General features: G+C 35.3%; 1 protein-coding gene across 2 annotated transcripts; it reads right to left on the bottom strand.

Annotated features, from left to right (window-relative positions):
- Nucleotides 1–505: 505 nt before the first annotated feature.
- Nucleotides 506–19,129, bottom strand: TUBE1 (tubulin epsilon 1). 2 transcript variants are annotated; one of them, XM_067702324.1, is made up of 12 exons: nucleotides 18,999–19,129; nucleotides 18,831–18,904; nucleotides 18,147–18,199; nucleotides 15,606–15,663; nucleotides 11,855–11,970; nucleotides 9,153–9,274; nucleotides 5,765–5,952; nucleotides 5,371–5,546; nucleotides 4,406–4,546; nucleotides 2,431–2,571; nucleotides 1,626–1,800; nucleotides 506–1,307 (listed from the first exon to the last, which is right to left on the bottom strand). In XM_067702324.1, exons 1-12 carry the CDS (start codon nucleotides 19,021–19,023, stop codon nucleotides 1,149–1,151), a joined length of 1,428 nt encoding a protein of 475 aa, XP_067558425.1. In that variant the 5' UTR covers nucleotides 19,024–19,129; the 3' UTR covers nucleotides 506–1,148. The 2 variants fall into 2 exon arrangements, with proteins under 2 accessions (XP_067558425.1, XP_067558426.1); XM_067702325.1 differs by lacking the exon at nucleotides 1,626–1,800.
- Nucleotides 19,130–19,152: the final 23 nt, after the last annotated feature.

Here is a 19,152-nt window from a genome sequence, read left to right as displayed (position 1 = left end):
CTAAATTTTTATACCAAAAATTTATACCAAATACTGTAATTTCCAAGATAAAGACCAAGAGCAGTATCCTTACTCTGAAAAGGAAAGAAATTTAAAAAATAACATTAAAGAAAGCACCCAACAGATTTTTCTGGCTTGAAAATAAATTGTTGCTCAAAATTACTTCCTTAAATGATAAATCACCTATGAATTTTAAATATAAATTGTGATTAAAGATAAATTAATGTTGAAGACTAAAACTGGAGATTTATAGTAACCGGAACACTTTCACTAGACTATTAGTCATTTACTGCAAAGTTTCAAAGAGGATATCAAGCTTAGTAATGTTCTGTTTGCTTGTATAAATAGTGACAAGTGGGCCTTCTTTGGCAGTTCAGTGGTTAAAACTCCACATTCCCAATGCAAGGGGTGCAGGTCTGATCCCTGGTTGGGGAACTAAGATCCCACATGCAATGTGGCATGGCCAAAAAAAAAAAGGGACAAGCAAAACTGGTAAGTAGCATGGTTTAAAAACATGGACATTTATTGTTACAAAATTAACTGGTTTGATAAAAAACCATTATATTTAAAAATAATTTAATACAAGTTAAAATAATTGTAAATTGTGATTCTTTTGAGTGCAAACAAGTGGTTACCCAAAGAAGAAATGAAACCTCAAGTTGTAATAAAATCTATTCCTGAAGTTAGTGGGTATTACATAGAAATATTTATACTGTGTTCTTCTACTCCCGTATTTACTTTTAAAGAGTTAGGAGAATTTAAACAGAATGTGAAGACATAAATTATAAATAAATATAAAAAATACATCTGTACAAGACTTACTGAAGACATGATTATCTCTGTATAAATGCCTACATATGAGACTATAAATAAAATAAAATGCTGAAGAACTCTGTTCTCTCAATTTTAGAAAACATGACTTTTTGAAAGACAGATGTTTAAAGTCAAGGCACTAGGACTTGGCTAATTTCACACAGTGGGATCATCAACAAATTGTGATTAAATGGAAACTACTCTAAAGACAAAAACTTCCCAATATGAAAAACACAAATCAGCCTTTCTGAATCACAAAAATTCTAAAATAGAAAGGTAAGGGGACAAAACATGTGAAATTAAGAAAAAGAAATTGTATCTTTGGGGTTTCTTTTTCACACAGCTACGCTTAGTCTAGGTAACTCCTCGGCAGGCATGCTTTTTGTGGCATCCAGTTGGTTATATTCCTGTATGAGCGCTGATAAAGATGACAGGGCTTCTGTGAAACAGCTTTCCTCCATCCCTTCAATTTGTAGATAGTGATGAAGATGAGCCTATAAATAAAAAAACTGAATGATCTTGACCATTTTCAGGAAATTTAATACAGACAACTATCCTATAATGTAAATATTCATATTAAAATGATAGTTCACACTCAGCTTTACAAGAGAAATGAGAACCTAAATCCTATAAACCCATGAGATTTCTCATTTGGAGTCTGAGTAAGCCTCTCCTCTTCAGTTATAATCAATACACAGATATAAGATATAGCAGGCAGGATCACACCTGATTTGTGTTACTTTAATTCTTGAGCACACATCTTAAATAGCCAAAATAAACACATATAGTTAAAAAGGTGTACTGATGATTACCCTTTTTCTGTAGAGCCTCGTGAATCTCTCTCTCAGTTCTATGAAGGTAGGCTTGATGCATGTGTTGTTTGCTAAAGCTAATAATGAATGGGAATGGCCCACAGGAGGTACTGAACACAGGCTGGTCTTCCAGCCTTCTTGATTCCAGGAGACAAACCGTAGAGAAGGTTTTAATCTGAGATGCAAAAACTCAAAGGTAAGAATTAAGGTACTAAAATATCTGCCATATTATGGCAGCCCACATTAAACTGGGACATTACTAATGGTACCATTCTAAGTGCTTAGTATATAATGTAAGTTACCTATTTTTTAATACTAGCAGTATTATGGTACAGTCTAACAGTGAACTAAGGGACATTAAATTGGCCATAATGATGATTCAAGAAGCTAGAAACACATTCCTTAACATTAGAAATCTGGGGATGAAAAGAAATGAAGGTATTATAATTTTCCTTACTTTGTAATTCAATAGAGCAGTTTTCCTAAAAAGTAAGACTGTCAAATAGTAAAACAAACTTAGAAGCAGTGTAGTGGTAGTAGCAATGGTAATAAAAACAATAATAGCTAAATTTCCTGAACATTTTCAGAAAATAACATCTCATCATTTAATGTGCATAACATAATTAACATAAACAACAACTCTGTACTATTATTATTCTTATTCTACATTTGAGGAAAATAGGCTCAGAGAGGCTAAGTAGCTTGCTCAAAGTCACACTTCAATTAAGTTCACAGTGCTACTTAACTACATGCTACAGTTACAAACAGTACACATAACATTATCTTGAAAAATATAAAATTGAACCTTTCAATATTTCTGCGAAGATCAGAAATCTGTACATTTCCTCTAACCATGAGGGCACAGGCGAGGTAGAGACTATGTTTGGGGTCAGCTCGAATTAGCTGGTGATCTTTACTGAAGGCATCTGAAAACATCTGATCCAACCTAAAACAATGAGACAGTCACTGTTCATACAAAATACTGTACTACATCTTTCTTCTATGTGTAACTATAAAATGAAAAGACAGTCATCTACAGGTAAATAAACTTCACACACAAATATATTCTGAATCTCAGCTATCATTTCCTCAAAGCAATCTGGATAAATATGAGAGAAAATCACGCAATATTTTTTTTTAGGGGGAATAAAAAGCTTCTGCAATGTATTTTATATATACCTGATTTCAGGTAGCTACAAATATTGACTACATCATTAGTGAGCTCTATGTAGTACTAATTTCTAAAAATTGTGTCATTTTTACTTAGTTCAGTACGCTTACCTACTTCGTAGTATCAGAACTATCAAAACTAATTAAAAACCTACTACATTAAGATTACTTTGTCTATAAAATATATCATAAATTACTTAGGAATAATGAGGAAGCTATCAAAGGACAATGTTAGGCTCTCGGGGAACTAAATGCCATATGCATGCTGCAACTAAGAGTTCGCATGCCACAACTAAGGAGCTGGTAAGCTGCAACTAAGGAGCCCACCTGCCACAACTAAGACCCAGCACAACCAAAAAGAAAAAAAAATATGTACACACACACACACACACACACACACACACACACACACACACACACACACACACACACACACACACACACACACACACACACACACACCCACCCAAGCAGGATTATGCTGAATTTAATTAGAAATTACATGTTTTTATTTTTTTAGGGAGTAACTTTAAATGTCTGGATAATCACCACTGTACAATAAATAGTTTAGCACCAATTTACATTCTATGTGTCCACATTAAAGGTGTACCTTTTACTAAATATACTCATTTTTAATATGCTGGGCTGATAATAAAAGCAATCATTTAATGATTGATTCCCATGTTCAATAAACTATGCAAGTCGCTTAACTTGTTAAGCTCATCAGCATCCCACAAAGAAAGAGACCGCACCTATTAGTTGGCATACTCAGTTATTTACTTGCTCAAATAGAAGTTAATCAGTATTACTGTGACATTCCCACAGTATAGAATTATGTTGCCAAAATTTAAACTATTAAAAAGATCTGTAATCTAGTTTTTACTTTGTCATTTACATAATTTCCTCTAGCAGAGTTTGACAAGACCTTTTCCCTCAGTCAACTGTGAATGTCAGTGTGACCTTTTCAAGCTCATCATCATTGTATATGATAAGAGTATGTTTCAACTACATTTTTGTTAAGTAAATTGATGTAAGTTTTATGCTTAAAAATGACACAGTTATAAAACAAGGTGTTCTGGAAGTGATACATAATAGCTATAATAGAGTAATATCCGTAAACCCTCTATGGTGCTAGACTGGGGTAAGAGCTTTAAAAGATACTCTTATTTAATATACCAACAAGCTTATGAGGTAGGTACTCTGACTCTCATTTTTAAAGATGAGAAAAACTAAAAGTTCGTCACCTGCCCAAGGTTCTGTAGCTAGTAAATGATAGAATTAGCATTCATATTTAAGTACATCAGACTTCAAAGCCTTTAAATCTTTTTCAATAAAAATTATATCTTTATTAATTTTCATAAGCTTAAAAATTTCGTTATTAGATTTAATTTCAAATAGTTTAATACTGACATTTTTAAACAATGACTTCTAAACAAGGAAGCATTCACTTAATGGAAAAATGGCTGTCATCACCTATATTTTATATAATTCTCACAAAGAAAATGGTATGAAGAAATAACTAGTTACTATAAACTTTTCTCTTAAAAATGTGTTTGCTTTTAAAGTAATTTGAGCCCTCAAGTAATTGGAATAAAGTTACTACATCTTACCTTCGAGAAGGAATGTTAACATCTGCCAGTGTATACAGAGGTGTTAGGCTTGACACAAGATAATGCAGTTGAGGAAAAGGAACTAAATTCATGCTGATTTCATTAAGGTCCATATTAAGGGATCCTTCAAACCTTGCAGAGCTAAAAAATTAACATTAAAGCATGAAAAATATTTAACTTAATGTAGCTTGATTTAGTCAGCAGGCACTTTCCTACATCCTTTCGTACGCTGTACTTCATTAGAGAATAGATGCTCTTTTTTTTCTGTATTAGTGAAATTTAGTATCATGAACATCGTGTATAAAGATAATCAAAATATAACATAACATCTACAGCAATTCTTATTTCAGGATTATCTGAAGTGTAACCACTCTACTACAGTTGCTAATTACCTACATAAAAATCTTACTTAAAACAGACTTTAGATTGAATTAAATACATACAGTTCAACAGTTATTTAATTATACTATAAACCTTACTAAATTCCCCTGGGATTTGCTTACATGCTCTACAATTTGGAATATAATAATGCCAAAGCAATTTTTTAGATCAAAGTCGAAGAAATATTTTGGACCAGCTAATAAAGAGGTATAGATTAGCTGGTTTAAAAGGTTAAGACATTTCGCAGCAAAAAAAAAAACAAACAAAACAACCAAGTTTGTTTTTGTCTAACCAAGTGTTTCTCAAGTGTATCTCCTTCAAAACCCTTTACCATTTAACATCTGTTAATATTCCATGGAACGTACCTGGGGAAAACAAAATGCTCCTCTGGAGTCAGAGAAAATAAAATTCTGGCCTATTACTCCAAGATGTGAAAACACTAGACAAACTAAAATTTTTATTTTAAATAAAGTTTTTAAAAAAGCTTCTACAACTCAGAATAACTAAAAAATGCTACTGCAAAACATTATCAAAAGCAAGGGAAATTTTTAAACTGCCCTTAAGTACACTGTCAAACGGATTACCTTGTTAGGTTGAGCAGCAAATTTGCCACAATGTTGTTCATTGCATCAAATGGTTTCTCCTGCCGCTTTTTAAAAGCTCCAGCACTTGAAGTAACCAGACTCTTTGGCTTTATAGCTGTACCCAACTTTCCAGAATTCACCATGAGGTCAATTTTGCTAATGATGTCAAATAAAGACTTTTAAGGGAAAAATATTGGGAGAGAAGCAATTAAGAAGAGAGGACATAAATGACATTCTACCAGGAAGAAAAAGACCAAAAAAAGCAATTTAAACTTATTTTTTCTCTTAGATGGGAAGGCTGAAAAGTGAAGAGACTGTTTCACGTACACACATAAGCATAACACAGGACTGAATGTATACATAGTATGTCCATAAATTCAATGCCATTTCTTACTTGGTTGTCAATGGGCAACACACAGTCTGCATGCTCGTTAAGTTCCTTCATTGCCAACATGCTATTATAAGGCGAGGTTATGACATCATCTTCACCAGAAGGATAAATTGAAGTCACGAATCTGTATACTTCTGGGAATTCATCCTCAAGCACCTTTAAAAGAAATGTGCCAAGTCCAGATCCTGTTCCTGAAGATTAAGATTTCAAAAAGAAAACAGCATAAATGGTTCAGAATATAACGGAATTCTCTTTTTGTGTTAAAAACCTATGTATTAAAGACATACAATTTTCAACTTATTCCTGTGATTATATATTAACTAATTAATTTCAGATAAAGAAATGAAGACAATATAGGTAGTGAGACTTAAAGTCATGAATTCAACCTCTGGGTCTGACTGTGATGATGAGAGGCCTTTCTATGTTTTACACTTTTTTACATTCAAGTTATATCTCTATGATGTCAAAAGAACTGACTGAAGAGTAAAAAATGCAACTAAGACAGTATTTAGTCTACACTTGATGTTAAGCAACTTAAGAAAAAACAAACTATCTTGACATCTTTAGTGCAGCACCTATATAATCTTAATGATGAACACTATCATGACATTAAGCAACTTAAATGCTGAGTTAAAATTTAAAGTTAAGCATGACCAACTTGAATTTACAAAAGTTTCAAAGAGGAAACTTTTTTACTATCTATCTAAAAGCAGAAACTCTAAGAACTTCATTAAGGTAATTTTCTGACACACAGAGTTACATATATATAAATTCAGATATTTTTAAGAACTAAAAGAAAACTGGAATCCTTTACCCTGGTGCTTTTCAAACTATGGCTTGTGAACCATCAGTGGGCTATGAAACTAATTTATAAGGTTAGGACCAGTATTTTCTTTTCTTAAATGAAACGCAGAAATATTAGTATGTCACATATAGTGTGGGTAAATAATCTTTTGTTTTAGTTTGTGTATGTTTGTGTGTGTGTTGGTTTGTAATGTAAAATGTATTTCTTGCTGTCCAGATGAGAAAAAGTTTATAAGCCAATAATGCTCTAACCCCATTTGGATAAATATTAAAAGGCTACGATGACGGGTTCATGCCCCGGTCTGGGAAGATCCCACATGCCACGGAGTGGCTAGGCCCGTGAGCCACGGCCGCTGAGCCTGCACGTCCGGAGCCTGTGCTCTGCAACGGGAGAGGCCACAACAGTGAGAGGCCCGCATACCGCAAAAAAAAAAGGCTATGATGTTAAAAATATTAGATGAAAGTGAGGGAGATTTTTTGGGTTAATCTTTAATGAGGACTTTCTAAGCATTATAAAAAACCAGAGCCATTATAGAAGATAGTTTTGATTCCATTAAAAATAAACAAAACTCCCCCCTCTCTCTATATATGTATATATAAAAACAAACAAAATAAAAAGGCAAACTAAGAAAAAATCTTCAAACATGCTGGAGGACTAAATTTCTTTAATAAAGAGGGTCACAAATCAACAACAAAATAATACAAATAATGCAATGGAAAAATGAGCAAAGGATATAAATTGTAACTCAAAATAAATCAAATGGCAAATAGATGTAAAGACGCTCAACCTTTTCTCTAATTAAAAAATGCAAATTAAAGCAATATAATTTTGAACATATTGTATTAGACAGATTTTGTCTCATAATACTCAGCGTTGGTGACAGTGTGCGGAAATAAACTCTTATACATTGCTGCTAATCATACGGATTGATGCAATAATGTAGGAAGGTTATTTAGTAATATCAACCAAAACTTAAAATGTACATATTCTTTGGTTCCACTTTCCTTTCTAGGAATACTGCCTACAGCTATTGTGGCACAAATGAACAAAGATATAGGTACCAGATGTTCGCTGGGGATTTTATGTAGTAGCTAAAAACCATAAATAACTTGACATCCATCAATGAGGAACTGACTTTAAAAATTATTACATATTCTCACAATTGGACAGAGCTGATGAAAGATGTTCAGGAAAGATTTAAAGTGAAAACATTACAGGGTAGTATGTATTTCATGATCTTGTTTATGGAAAAACACACAATGGGCACAGGAAATATCTGGAAGGACAGACACTGGCAAACTTGATAATCTGTGAGGAGAGAGATTAGGGATTAGATGTGGGAAAAGACTTCATTTTTAGCCTTCAATATTATTTAAAGTATTTTTGCCATTTTCAGTGAATTATAAATAAAGTACAGTCTACTGAGATTCTGAGTAATAGAGGGATATAAAAAAAAAGCACCATAATGAACTATAAATCAAATTGGTTTTTTTTGAAAACTTACTCAAAATCTGCAGGTTAATTATACCAGTATAAAGAAAATTAGTTTTTTTTTTTTTTAGCGGTACGCGGCCTCTCACTGTTGTGGCCTCTCCCGTTGCGGAGCACAGGCTCCGGATGCGCAGGCTCAGCGGCCATGGCTCACAGGCCTAGCCGCTCCGCGCCATGCGGGATCTTCCCGGACCGGAGCACGAACCGCGGTTGAGGCGGACTCTCAACCACTGTGCCACCAGGGAAGCCCTGAAAATTAGCTTCTTAATTTAATGATTATGATGGTCTTCTAAAGGCATGGTTACATAGCAATTTTAACTTTAATTTTCAAATGCTATCATACTGAATAACAGATATGTATAAGAAAGTCAACTGTACATAACCTGCTGAATATAAAAATCTTAATCTCAGCTTGGAGGAAAAAAGCATGGCAAAGTTTTCTTTTAAAATAGGCTAATTCTCTTTTGAAATTATCAAATTATGATCTGTTTCTACTTCATGGAACAGGGGAACAAAATACTTCATTTGCAAGGTACAGGCTTCGCTGGGAAAGAAAGCAATGCAGATCATTTATTCTAGGTCAAGGTGATTAATTACCATGTAAGGAATGATTTAAGGGAGTTGACTAAGAGGATTTCTTTTACTTATTTCTCTTATTGGACACAAGAAAGGATTGAAGGTAGTTAAAGAAAGGGTACTGATATTCTTTTGCAAACGTATCTATGAATATGCCACAAATACTTAGTTCTAGTCAGCATATGAAACTGCATAAGCAAGCTCTTAGGAGAAAGGCAGCATTCCAAAAAGCTTATATTGAAATCTACCTTCTACTAAAGATAAAAGAAAAAAGTTTTTCAGATTCATTTCTACTGACTCTTTAAAAGGGTTTAAATTTTTAAAAAATGGTCAGAGTGACACAATTTGACAAAAATTTAAGCTAAAAAGCTGTTATGTACATACATTCATAAACATACTCTTAATTCTTAATAGTTCTATATTTATTAAGCAAAGGTCTGAAAACAAGGCTTATGTTGGCAAAATGAATTCTCACTTGCATTTTCACATTGTTATAGACAAATGAATAAATAATTTTACCTCCTCCCATGGAATGTATTATAAAAAAACACTGCAAACAATCACAGTGCTCTGCTGACTTTCTGAGTTTCTCTAGAATCTGTTCCTGATAAAGACTGCCAAACACTTTGTGACCCACAGCCCTGGAAAAAAGAATATAGATTAAAAAAAAAATCCTTGCATTTATTATTTCAAGATTTTATTATTTCTGAACTAAATGAAAAGACTACAGATAAGCTTCAAAAAGTATTTTTACTGTAGTATGTAAATTTTATTCCTGTTTAACATCAATAAATCATATTATGATATCTCAAGGATATAGGAAGATAATTTAACAAATATATATACCTATAATCCTCAAATATGCTGATAAAATAGTTCATTATCAATGGATATTAAACTATGTTTTTGTTTTTTTTTTTGTGGTACACGGGCCTCTCACGGCTGTGGCCTCTCCCGTTGCGGAGCACAGGCTCCAGACGTGCAGGCTCAGCGGCCATGGCTCACGGGCCCAGCCGCTCCGCGGAACGTGGGATCTCCCCGGACCGGGGCACGAACCTGTGTCCCCTGCATCGGCAGGCGGACTCTCCACCATTGTGCCACCAGGGAAGCCCTAAACTATGGTTTTTAAAATTTATCTGCTCTTAAGGTATAATTACGACAAAACAAGGTTTTAGTTAAGTTTTTTCTCATCTTCATTGAAAGTAAACTGATTGCACTTTCATGTATTAAAAAGCAGAATGTGGTCAACTAGAAAGACATAAAAGTAAAAAATTTTAAACTGACCTACTTTGGTTTAAAACATGAAAAAAATATTGGTCATATCATGTTATTACTAGATGAAATGCCACCCAGTAGAAAACTGATATTCATGAGGTTCTGCAAGCCTTTTTGGTTGCCCAAGTTTGCAAGTATTATTATGATGAATTGAAATGTAAGAACGATTTCCATACAACATGTAGTCAGGTGTAACTCAAAAGTTGCAGAATAAGTTATACGACAATTAGAGAAAGCTGGTTGGATGGTGGACACACTTATTTTAGTGACTGGTTCTCCCCAAATAAGTCTCTCAGAACACAAGACTCAAATTCATGCTTTAGTAAAATTACACAGTATTACACATTATAAACCTGAGGGACTAACTGCAAATAATTTAAATAACAAATATTAGACTGGCAAACAAGAACCTACTTACTTTTTAAAAAACAGCAAAACCAGTGTCAATGTAAATTTTAAAATGATCACTGTTGGAGCTTTTTTCCCATTAAGGAGAAGAGACCATTATATATTTAAGGGCCAAATATAGCCTCAGACTGACCTTGAATGCTGGGACACTGGTCTGGCTTGCATCTCTATCAATTCTATTAAATCTGACTGATGGGAAAACTTTGACTGAGTCGAATACTATAGGTAAGAGAACAGTTTATAAAAATACTTACAACTTTTAAATTGATACAGCCACTATGGAGAACAGTATGGAGGTTCCTTAAAAAACTAAAACTAGAACTACCATATGACCCAGCAATCCCACTACTGGGCATATACCCTGAGAAAACCATAATTCAAAAAGACTCATGTACCACAATGTTCACCGCAGCACTATTTACAATAGCTAGGACATGGAAGCAACCTAAGTGTCCATCAACAGATGAATGGATAAAGAAGATGTGGCACATATATACAATGGAATATTACTCAGCCATAAAAAGAAACAAAATTGAGTTATTTGTAGTGAGGTGGATGGACCAATAGTCTCTCATACAGAGTGAAGTAAGGTTCTGAGGAACCTAGGGGCAGGACAGGAATAAAGATGCAGATGTAGAGAATGGACTTGAGGACACGGGGAGGGGGAAGGGTAAGCTGGGACAAAGTGAGAGAGTGGCATGGACATACATACACTACCAAATGTAAAACAGCTAGCTAGTGGGAAGCAGCTGCATAGCACAGGGAGATCAGCTCGGTGCTCTGTGACCACCTAGAGGGGTGGGATAGGGAGGGTGGGAGGGAGATGCAAGAGGGAGGAGATATGGGGATATATGTATATGTATAGCTGATTCACTCTGTTACACAGGAGAAACACAACAACGTAAAGCAATTATATTCCAATAAAGATGTTAAAAAGAAAAAGGTAAGGGTTTTCATATACAAATTAGTATGCTAGCCACATTGTTCCATGCCTTAATACTTCTGATTTTTAAAATGTTAGAAAATTTCCATACAGATATGTTACATTTTATAAGAGTTGCATGATTTTCCATTGTATGGATATACTATAATTGATTTAAACAAGCCCCTGTTGAGTACTATCTGATGTTAAAAACAATGTTTCAGTGAACAACCTTTCATTTGTATCTTTATGGACAAGTGAAGAATTCTATAGAATATATAAATGTGGAACTACATATCAAAAAAATAAATACAACTTTTGTCACTACTTAGCAGTTATGCAAGAATCAAATTACAATGAGAAATTTAGTAAATCAATTTTTCATGATTCATCTTTTTCTTAAAAAAAAAAAAAGAGAAACAACTAGGATACAGATGGCTTCCAAGCATTGTGAACACCATCATCTATCAAGGAAAAGATGATGGGCTGAAAGGCCTAGAGTTAGGTATGGCAAGTTGTATCTTGCTTCATGTCAGCAGGACCTATCAGAATAAAGGAAAGATTCCTCTTTTTTTTTTCAGATGACATTTAATTTTTACATCCAGCATATTCTCACCAATTATTCCCTGAGCCAGAAATATCAGTGATGAGCTGCTTACTATCAAATACATCTCTCAATGGTCCCTGAAGAATTTCATTTACTACCCCTTCCTCCATGTCAATCAAGACAGCCTGAGAAAGACAAATAAAATGTAATTAGCATATTTTTCTTTAGTCACTCTGTAAATAAAAAGAATTTTTGAAGTTGCATTGTTCTTTTTATAGTTTAAGTTTGATCAAATCTTTGACTCTCTTTGTGGAGTCTGTTATAAAACTTAAAAAATAATTTCACTCTGCTCCAAAGGTGGAATCCAATGAGAAGATGGATTCTAAATTCTTACCCTAAGAATAAGAAGTAAAAAAAGGAACTGAATAATTCTGATTTTCTAATAATTTCTAATTTCTAATAAAATTCTTTTATTTATGTGCTTATGTGACTATAAATTTCTTGAGAACAAGGTCTCAGAAGTTTAGAAGGTAACCTTAACCAGAAACAATTCTCAATAAATGTAGGGTTCATTAATGTATTTGGTCACTAGGAATAACCATGCTGCTCTTTATGAATCACAGCCGAAAACTGTCCAAATCAAATCAGTAAACTACTATTACGTGCAAAGCCAAGGCACTGGATAGATGTCAAAGATGACAAGTGTCCCTTCCCCTAAGTAACTCGCAATCTAAATTCACAAACTCACTAAATATCACAAACTTTATTGACATGGGAGATAACCTCTATTACTAAGAAGAAAATGAGAAAATAAAACATAAAATTAGCTATGGAAAGAAAAATAGAAAAGACTGGATGGAAATACAGCAAAATGTAAGCAGAGATAGCTTGGCAGTAGAATTATATACCCTCTGTCCCCACTGTTTTGTACTTTACTTTCTATATTTCCTACACTGAGGAAGAAGAATGAAAGAGTAAAATAGAGTTAAATAAATAAAAAAGCAAAGTTGAAAAAAGTAATCTGAAATGATGTTAGGGTCCCCTTTAACCTAAGTCTTTGATTCAGAGTCACAGAGAAAGTGCTTGATTTATGGGCTTTTTCAGTGCTGGTGAGCATGTAACATTAAGCACTTACTACATGCCACGGTACATGTATCACCCCATTTAATCCTCACAACCCTATGCACAGGTACTGTAATTACTCCCAGTTTACACATGAGGAAACTGAGGCCTAGAAAAATTAAATAACTTGGCTGTGATCACCCAGCTAGGAAGTGGTAGAGCTGATTCAAACCTGGCTAGCCTGGCTGCAGAATCTTCACTCTTAACCACCAAACTCTATGCTCTATTATTTTATCAAAGGGAGACAGTCAAGTTTGACACTTACCGAGTACTGACTACAGTGGAGTCACAATTTATGCCCATTTAAATTCTGTGAATTCAATTATTTGTGTAATTAAGTATGCTACTGTAAGCTGGCAATTAAAATATTATTACACAGTACTTTAGAAATATATTTCTAATTGTATGACAGCATACCACTTTTTTTTTTTAAACATCTTTATTGGAGTATAATTGCTTTACAATGGTGTGTTAGTTTCTGCCGTATAACAAAGTGAATCAGCTATACATATACATATATCCCCATATCCCCTCCCTCTTGCGTCTCCCTCCTACCCTCCCTATCCCATCCCTCTAGGTGGTCACAGAGCACGGAGCTGATCTCCCTGTGCTATACGGCTGCTTCCCACTAGCTATCGGTTTCACATTTGGTAGTGTATATATGTCCATGCCACTCTCTCACTTTGTCCCAGCTTACCCCTCCCCCTCCCCGTGTCCTCAAGTCCATTCTCTAGTAGGTCCACATCTTTATTCCCGTCCTGCCCCTAGGTTCTTCATGACCTTTTTTTTTTTTTAGATTCCATATATATGTGTTAGGATACGGTATTTGTTTTTCTCTGACTTACTTCACTCTGTATGACAGACTCTACGTCCATCCACCTCACTACAAATAACTCAATTTTGTTTCTTTTTATGGCTGAGTAATATCACATGTTATATCATCATGTTACAGTGGTATATTAGAAAGACTGTAAAATTCTGTTTTATAAATGTGCTCCTTTAAATACAGCATCAATATACATACACAGGATTATACAGGGTCATTTCTTGGCAATTTTAGGGATTTTCAAGGATTTTTTTGATAATATGCAATTTTTATCTTAAATGCTGACTTTAACACCCAATCAACCATGTAAGAGGGATTTCACTGTTGTATAAGATTACAAAAAAGAACAAAATTAGCTTCTACTGTCCTTGTTCCAAAATAGATTTACTGAGATGATTTGTGGAAGATTAAACATATTTAAGACATGCTTTCAATTACTTTGCAATCAGGCAAAGGAAGGGGAATACAGAATACAAACTGACATTCAAGCACCTCCTGAAGTCAGTTTTGAGGGAATCATCACTGTCATAGTCACTTAGCATTAAACCCTGACAGTCTGTAACTCTTTCAATCTTTCCTTAGTCACATAAGACCTCTGATTTGTTTTTCCATAGGAAATTAATTACAAGGAATTATTCTGGATTCCTCACTTAGTCATCCAAGATCTGGAGTCACAACTTCCAAGATTCGATGTTTATTATTTTATTCCAGAGCTACCTGGTGATAGCTTTTAGGCCCTTGAGCTTCCCCTTAATTGTAATACAGGATTTACAAAATTCTGAGTGTTTGCCTATTAACACAGTGGAGGAACCCAGCCACCAAATTATCTTTTGAAGCCTAGACTCTTCAGTGATCAGAGCCACATGACACCAAGACTACTAAGAAGAAATGGAAGAACACCTTCTAGGAAAAAAGCCAAAGGCTATAGAAACATACTGATTTATTCTCTTCCAGCAGTGTTTCCTCCATTTGCCAACTTGCTCACTGGTAGGGTGGTGGGAAAGAGCTCAAATTGGGAGTGGTCTAGGAAATGTTAATGTTTCTTTATCTCTGAACAAGATTTGGATTGGGATGTTAGCACTCTCCAAGGCATGAACTATAGCAAATGTTAATCAATTATCCTAACAGACTACAAGCACATAGTCTCTGCCCTAAATTTGTTTCCCAAGGACACTGGAGATCACAGATACAAGGCGATGGTTCCCAGATACTACAACACTACTGCTCTTTACTCTTTCAGCCGCTACTCCCGGTCTGATCCTTATCATCTCAATTACTTCCACAGCACCAAAACTGCCTTTCTTTTCTGTCATAGTCAAACATTACTGATCAACAGCTGGAAAAAGCAGTTTGTTGCAGAGACACAATCAAAGAAGAGAAGTGTTAACTGCAATGAGATTAAGACTAAATATGGGCTATTGACTAGAAGTATTTTTGTTCAGGAGGTCTTACATGGTTATGTTATGTATTCACTAGAATGTGGTTGAATCTATGCTTTGTACTGGGAATAGTAACTCTGGTGCAAGTAAACCTTTCATCATTTTTATATGAAAATTAACCTTCATTAGAATGTATTTTAGGCTTAGAGTTAAGAAAAGCTTTTGTTATCATTTATCTAGACATATATTTCCCCTAAAACATTTAGAAAAATGCCAAATATGCAGTATTTTCACTTTAAGCACAAAATTTTCCCCCTAAAGTTTCATGGAGACACAAATGTCTGCTTAATTATATTTATATTAAATGTGGCTTAGCAAATACCTTTTTTTTATTTTGAGAAGTTAAATTAAAATTTTATTCTTATGATAGTTACGGAAGTAGAGTTATTTTAAAAACACATGCAATATAAGAATCCAAGTGTATAAGACTTACTCGTGCTTTTAAAGAACAAATTTTCCCCTTGGAAATACTGCCACCATCACCAACCACTCTGAAAGGTAAAAGATGAGAAAAGGTCATAAGATCTTCCATGCTAATAGTGCTATCAGGTAATAAAATTAACTTCCATTCACATAGTAAAACTACTTATAGGCCAAGTGAGGCAGACACAAAAGGCAACAAAGAAGCCATTCGTAATCTCCCACCTCCCAATAGGCTGAAAAAGTGAGGTACTTATTTCCCTGGCTTTCTTTGTAGTTTGGGCTGGTCATGTAATCCAGTTCTGGGTAATGAAATAAAAAGGAGATATTCTGGGAAGCTTTCTGATAAAAAGGACCAGATGCAGTTGGTCCTTTTTCCTACCTTGAACACGAATCTAGATGGGATTCCTGGCAGTGGAGGCTGTCATTTTACGGTTATGAAGTACAAAAACATGAGGACAAAAAACCAACACATGAAACAATATGACAGTATCTTGGTCTTTAGGGCATGTCTCTAAACACAGATTTCTTTGTATGTGACATAACTGGATGCATCTATTGTTTAAGCCACCATTAGTGAGGCTTTCTGTTGTAGCCAGACACACATCAACTAACATACCAGTTATATACAGTTGAGTATCTAAGGCTGTTCCTAGAATTTCATGTTGAAGATAAGTCACCAAAGTAACTAAGTCTATGACTACAAACAGTGGACAAGTCAATATAGTTTACAAGACAGAATATATGAAGTGAAGCTGAATTGAGCATAGATGATGCTATAGGTCGGGGGTTGATAATCTATAATCCTCAGGCCAAGTATGACCAGCTACTTGTGAAAACGAGTTTTATTGGAACAAAGCCACACTCATTTGTTTATGTACTATCTATACCTACATTCACACTACAATGGCGGGCTCAAGGAGATGTGATATGGACTTTACGGTCTGCAAAACCTGAAATATCTACCATCTGGTCCTTTACAGGAAAGGTTTGCCAACCCCTGGTATAGGTAAATTCCTATCATGCTATTAAAAAGGTATGATAATTTCCTCAAATAAATAAGTATATACAAAGGTGTGGTCTTATTTTTGAAAAAGAATTTTTGTACTAACTTGTGGAATAGATGCTGCATGTGTTGATACTATGTTGGAAAGAAGAGCAAGATGCCAAGGCTCTTCTCCTCAAACTTGATATTGGAGAAATAAGTATGCTCTTAGGTTAAATTATAAAACGAACCGAGTAGATGAGAACAGAGTTAGGTAAAGTCAGCTGATTAAGAGAGAATGGCTTCCAGCTGAATCTCAACTATGTAATATTCAATGAAAGGAGTTATTACAGAGGGAATGGAAGTACAGATTTAGTTAGAATACTACCTACAAGGAAGTATTACAAAGGCAAATTTGAGTCTCTTAATAGTATGTAGGGGAGATGATGTTCTAGTTTACAAACAAGAGGTAATCTAGTCTATGTGACAGATATCTCCATATTAATAAAGATAAATAACACCAGTCATTAAGGTAATACACCTAACTTACCTTGGTCTGATTCCATGGTCACTAAGTAACCTTTTATCACTTAGCTCTCCTGATAGATTTCCTACAGAAGAGAATGTGCTTTTGAAAGAAAATGGGTGTCTAGTCTTTTTGAGTTATAGCTCCTACTGTCCATGACTACACTGACTTTCTGCTTTGTAATTTCCTATCTGAGTTTGGTTTATCTGCCTGTACTAGAGAGCACTGGACCCATTATCAAGATGTCATCGAAGTTCCTGAGTTTGCAAGCGTGAGGGTCAGACTCTGAAATTCACTAAGGAAGTGGGGCCTAATTAGCCTTCCCAGGGAGATAACTGCCTCAAACACCCAACCAACTAATTCAAACTAGAACTGAAATCTTTATTAGATTAAAACTGGATATAAAGTATGCATTTTTCAGTTCAAGCCTGGCAGGTTTAGTTTTATTAAGCATTTTGAAAATGCATGAACTTCATGATTTAATGTTAAAAGCTTAGAAACACACCCTGAATGTCAAATTACTCTTTCAGGTAAAAGATATATACTTACATATACCCTTTATTAAGTAAACAAAACTAATCTGACAACAACTGCTCTGCTCCTTTTTAGCACATTCTATTTGTAGAGCAAATACTCCTGACCACAAGTAATATCACAGGAATGTAAATAATGTATTTTTCTTTCAAAAGTTAGCCATTATTGAATGCACTAACAAGACACTCTCAGGGAAATTTTCAGCATTCCTTTTAGTGAAACTTTACTTCAAGGTCAAGTTAAAATTAAGCACACTAAAGTTTCCTTTTATTCCTTCATATGGCTTTAAAAGGAAACCTGTTGTCCTGCTCTGCTCTGCCTAATGACATGAGAATATTAATGACAAGAGAATGACAATATGCTTTCAATAATGAGAAAAACAAACAAAAAAGCCAAACAACTTCTTTACAGTTATCAACTGCTTTTACTGTCCTCTGAAGAATTTTCTCCCAAACTGCTGACATGAAAATAATTATTAAGCTATGTGACAGACTTTAACCCCATCTTACCTGGTATCCACATTTCTAAAGAAGCTGCTTATTGCCTCATCATAAATCGCTTTCTAAAAAAAAAAAATACATTTATTAGCGCTTGATTACGTTTTGCCTCTTTCCCAAACGAAGTCCTTTTAATTTAATAATCCCACAATACTTTAAAGGCCGGCATATGGCTACAATAAGAAAAAGCAAACAATCATAAAATGGTTATACTGATTCTTCCAATCTAGAGAAGAGCAAATACCGCGAGATCTATGGATTAAGTGCAGCTGAAGGTACTGAGAAAAGGCGTCCCCACAGAACTGTAGAGCAGGTGCATCAAATGAGAGCTTTCCCTGCATTCTTGGTGATCATTTAAAAAGCTGACTGGTTAAATTAAGGAATATAATGCCACACATGGTACCTATTTTACAAAGTACTTTCACATATGCTATCTCATTGCTCCTCACAAGAACCCTGATAAAGATGCAACCCTGAGAATTAAGGAACCTTAAAACTAAGATCTCCGGCGAGTGTTCGTTTGGACTCTTGTGTCTAACGCCAACAGAAGTTTAAAAACCAGTTTGCCCTTTACCGAGAAGATCCCATACAACTTACATCGGCCAGATAAAAGCTCCCAGAGTATTAATGCTTATTTTTTGGAAGAGCCTCGGGGACAGGCGGGCATGGGGGTCTCCCGCGCGTTGGGGACGGTACCTGGTTGACTGCGGCGTGCTCCCTCAGCGCCAGGTCCCAGAAGCAGCAGCCAATCTGGTTTCCGCACTGGCCGACTGCGCCCAGGAAGGTAAGAGAATAGACATTAGGCAGCAACAGGGCCACTCGCCTCGGCGGCGACCAGGTCCCCACCCTCCCGGGGCGGCTTACCCTGTATGACCACCGACTGGGTCATGCTGCAGCGCGGCCGTCCCGCTTCATCCAGGAGCCCGCGCCGGCCTGCGTATTTCCTGCCCACCAACGGCTCTCTCCGAGGCGGCAGGGCGGCCGTAAGTCACGCTGCTGCCGCAAGTCGCTGCCGTAG

The sequence above is a fragment of the Pseudorca crassidens genome, chromosome 13 (assembly GCF_039906515.1).
Source record: "Pseudorca crassidens isolate mPseCra1 chromosome 13, mPseCra1.hap1, whole genome shotgun sequence".
NCBI lineage: Eukaryota > Metazoa > Chordata > Mammalia > Artiodactyla > Delphinidae > Pseudorca > Pseudorca crassidens.
Note: the sequence above shows the minus strand (reverse complement) of the source record. Positions and strands in the feature narration are given on the sequence as shown.

Bases quoted from the DNA above. Each gene is read 5' to 3' on its own strand.
- TUBE1 (XM_067702324.1), bottom strand. From the start codon at position 19,023: ATGACCCAGTCGGTGGTCATACAGG. The intron at 4,547-5,370 runs GTAATCCGTTTG...TTAATTTTTTAG, and splicing joins TTGCTGCTCAACCTAACAAG to CTCTGCAAGGTTTGAAGGAT. The intron at 1,308-1,625 runs GTAATCATCAGT...TTTTATTTATAG, and splicing joins CGAGGCTCTACAGAAAAAGG to GCTCATCTTCATCACTATCT.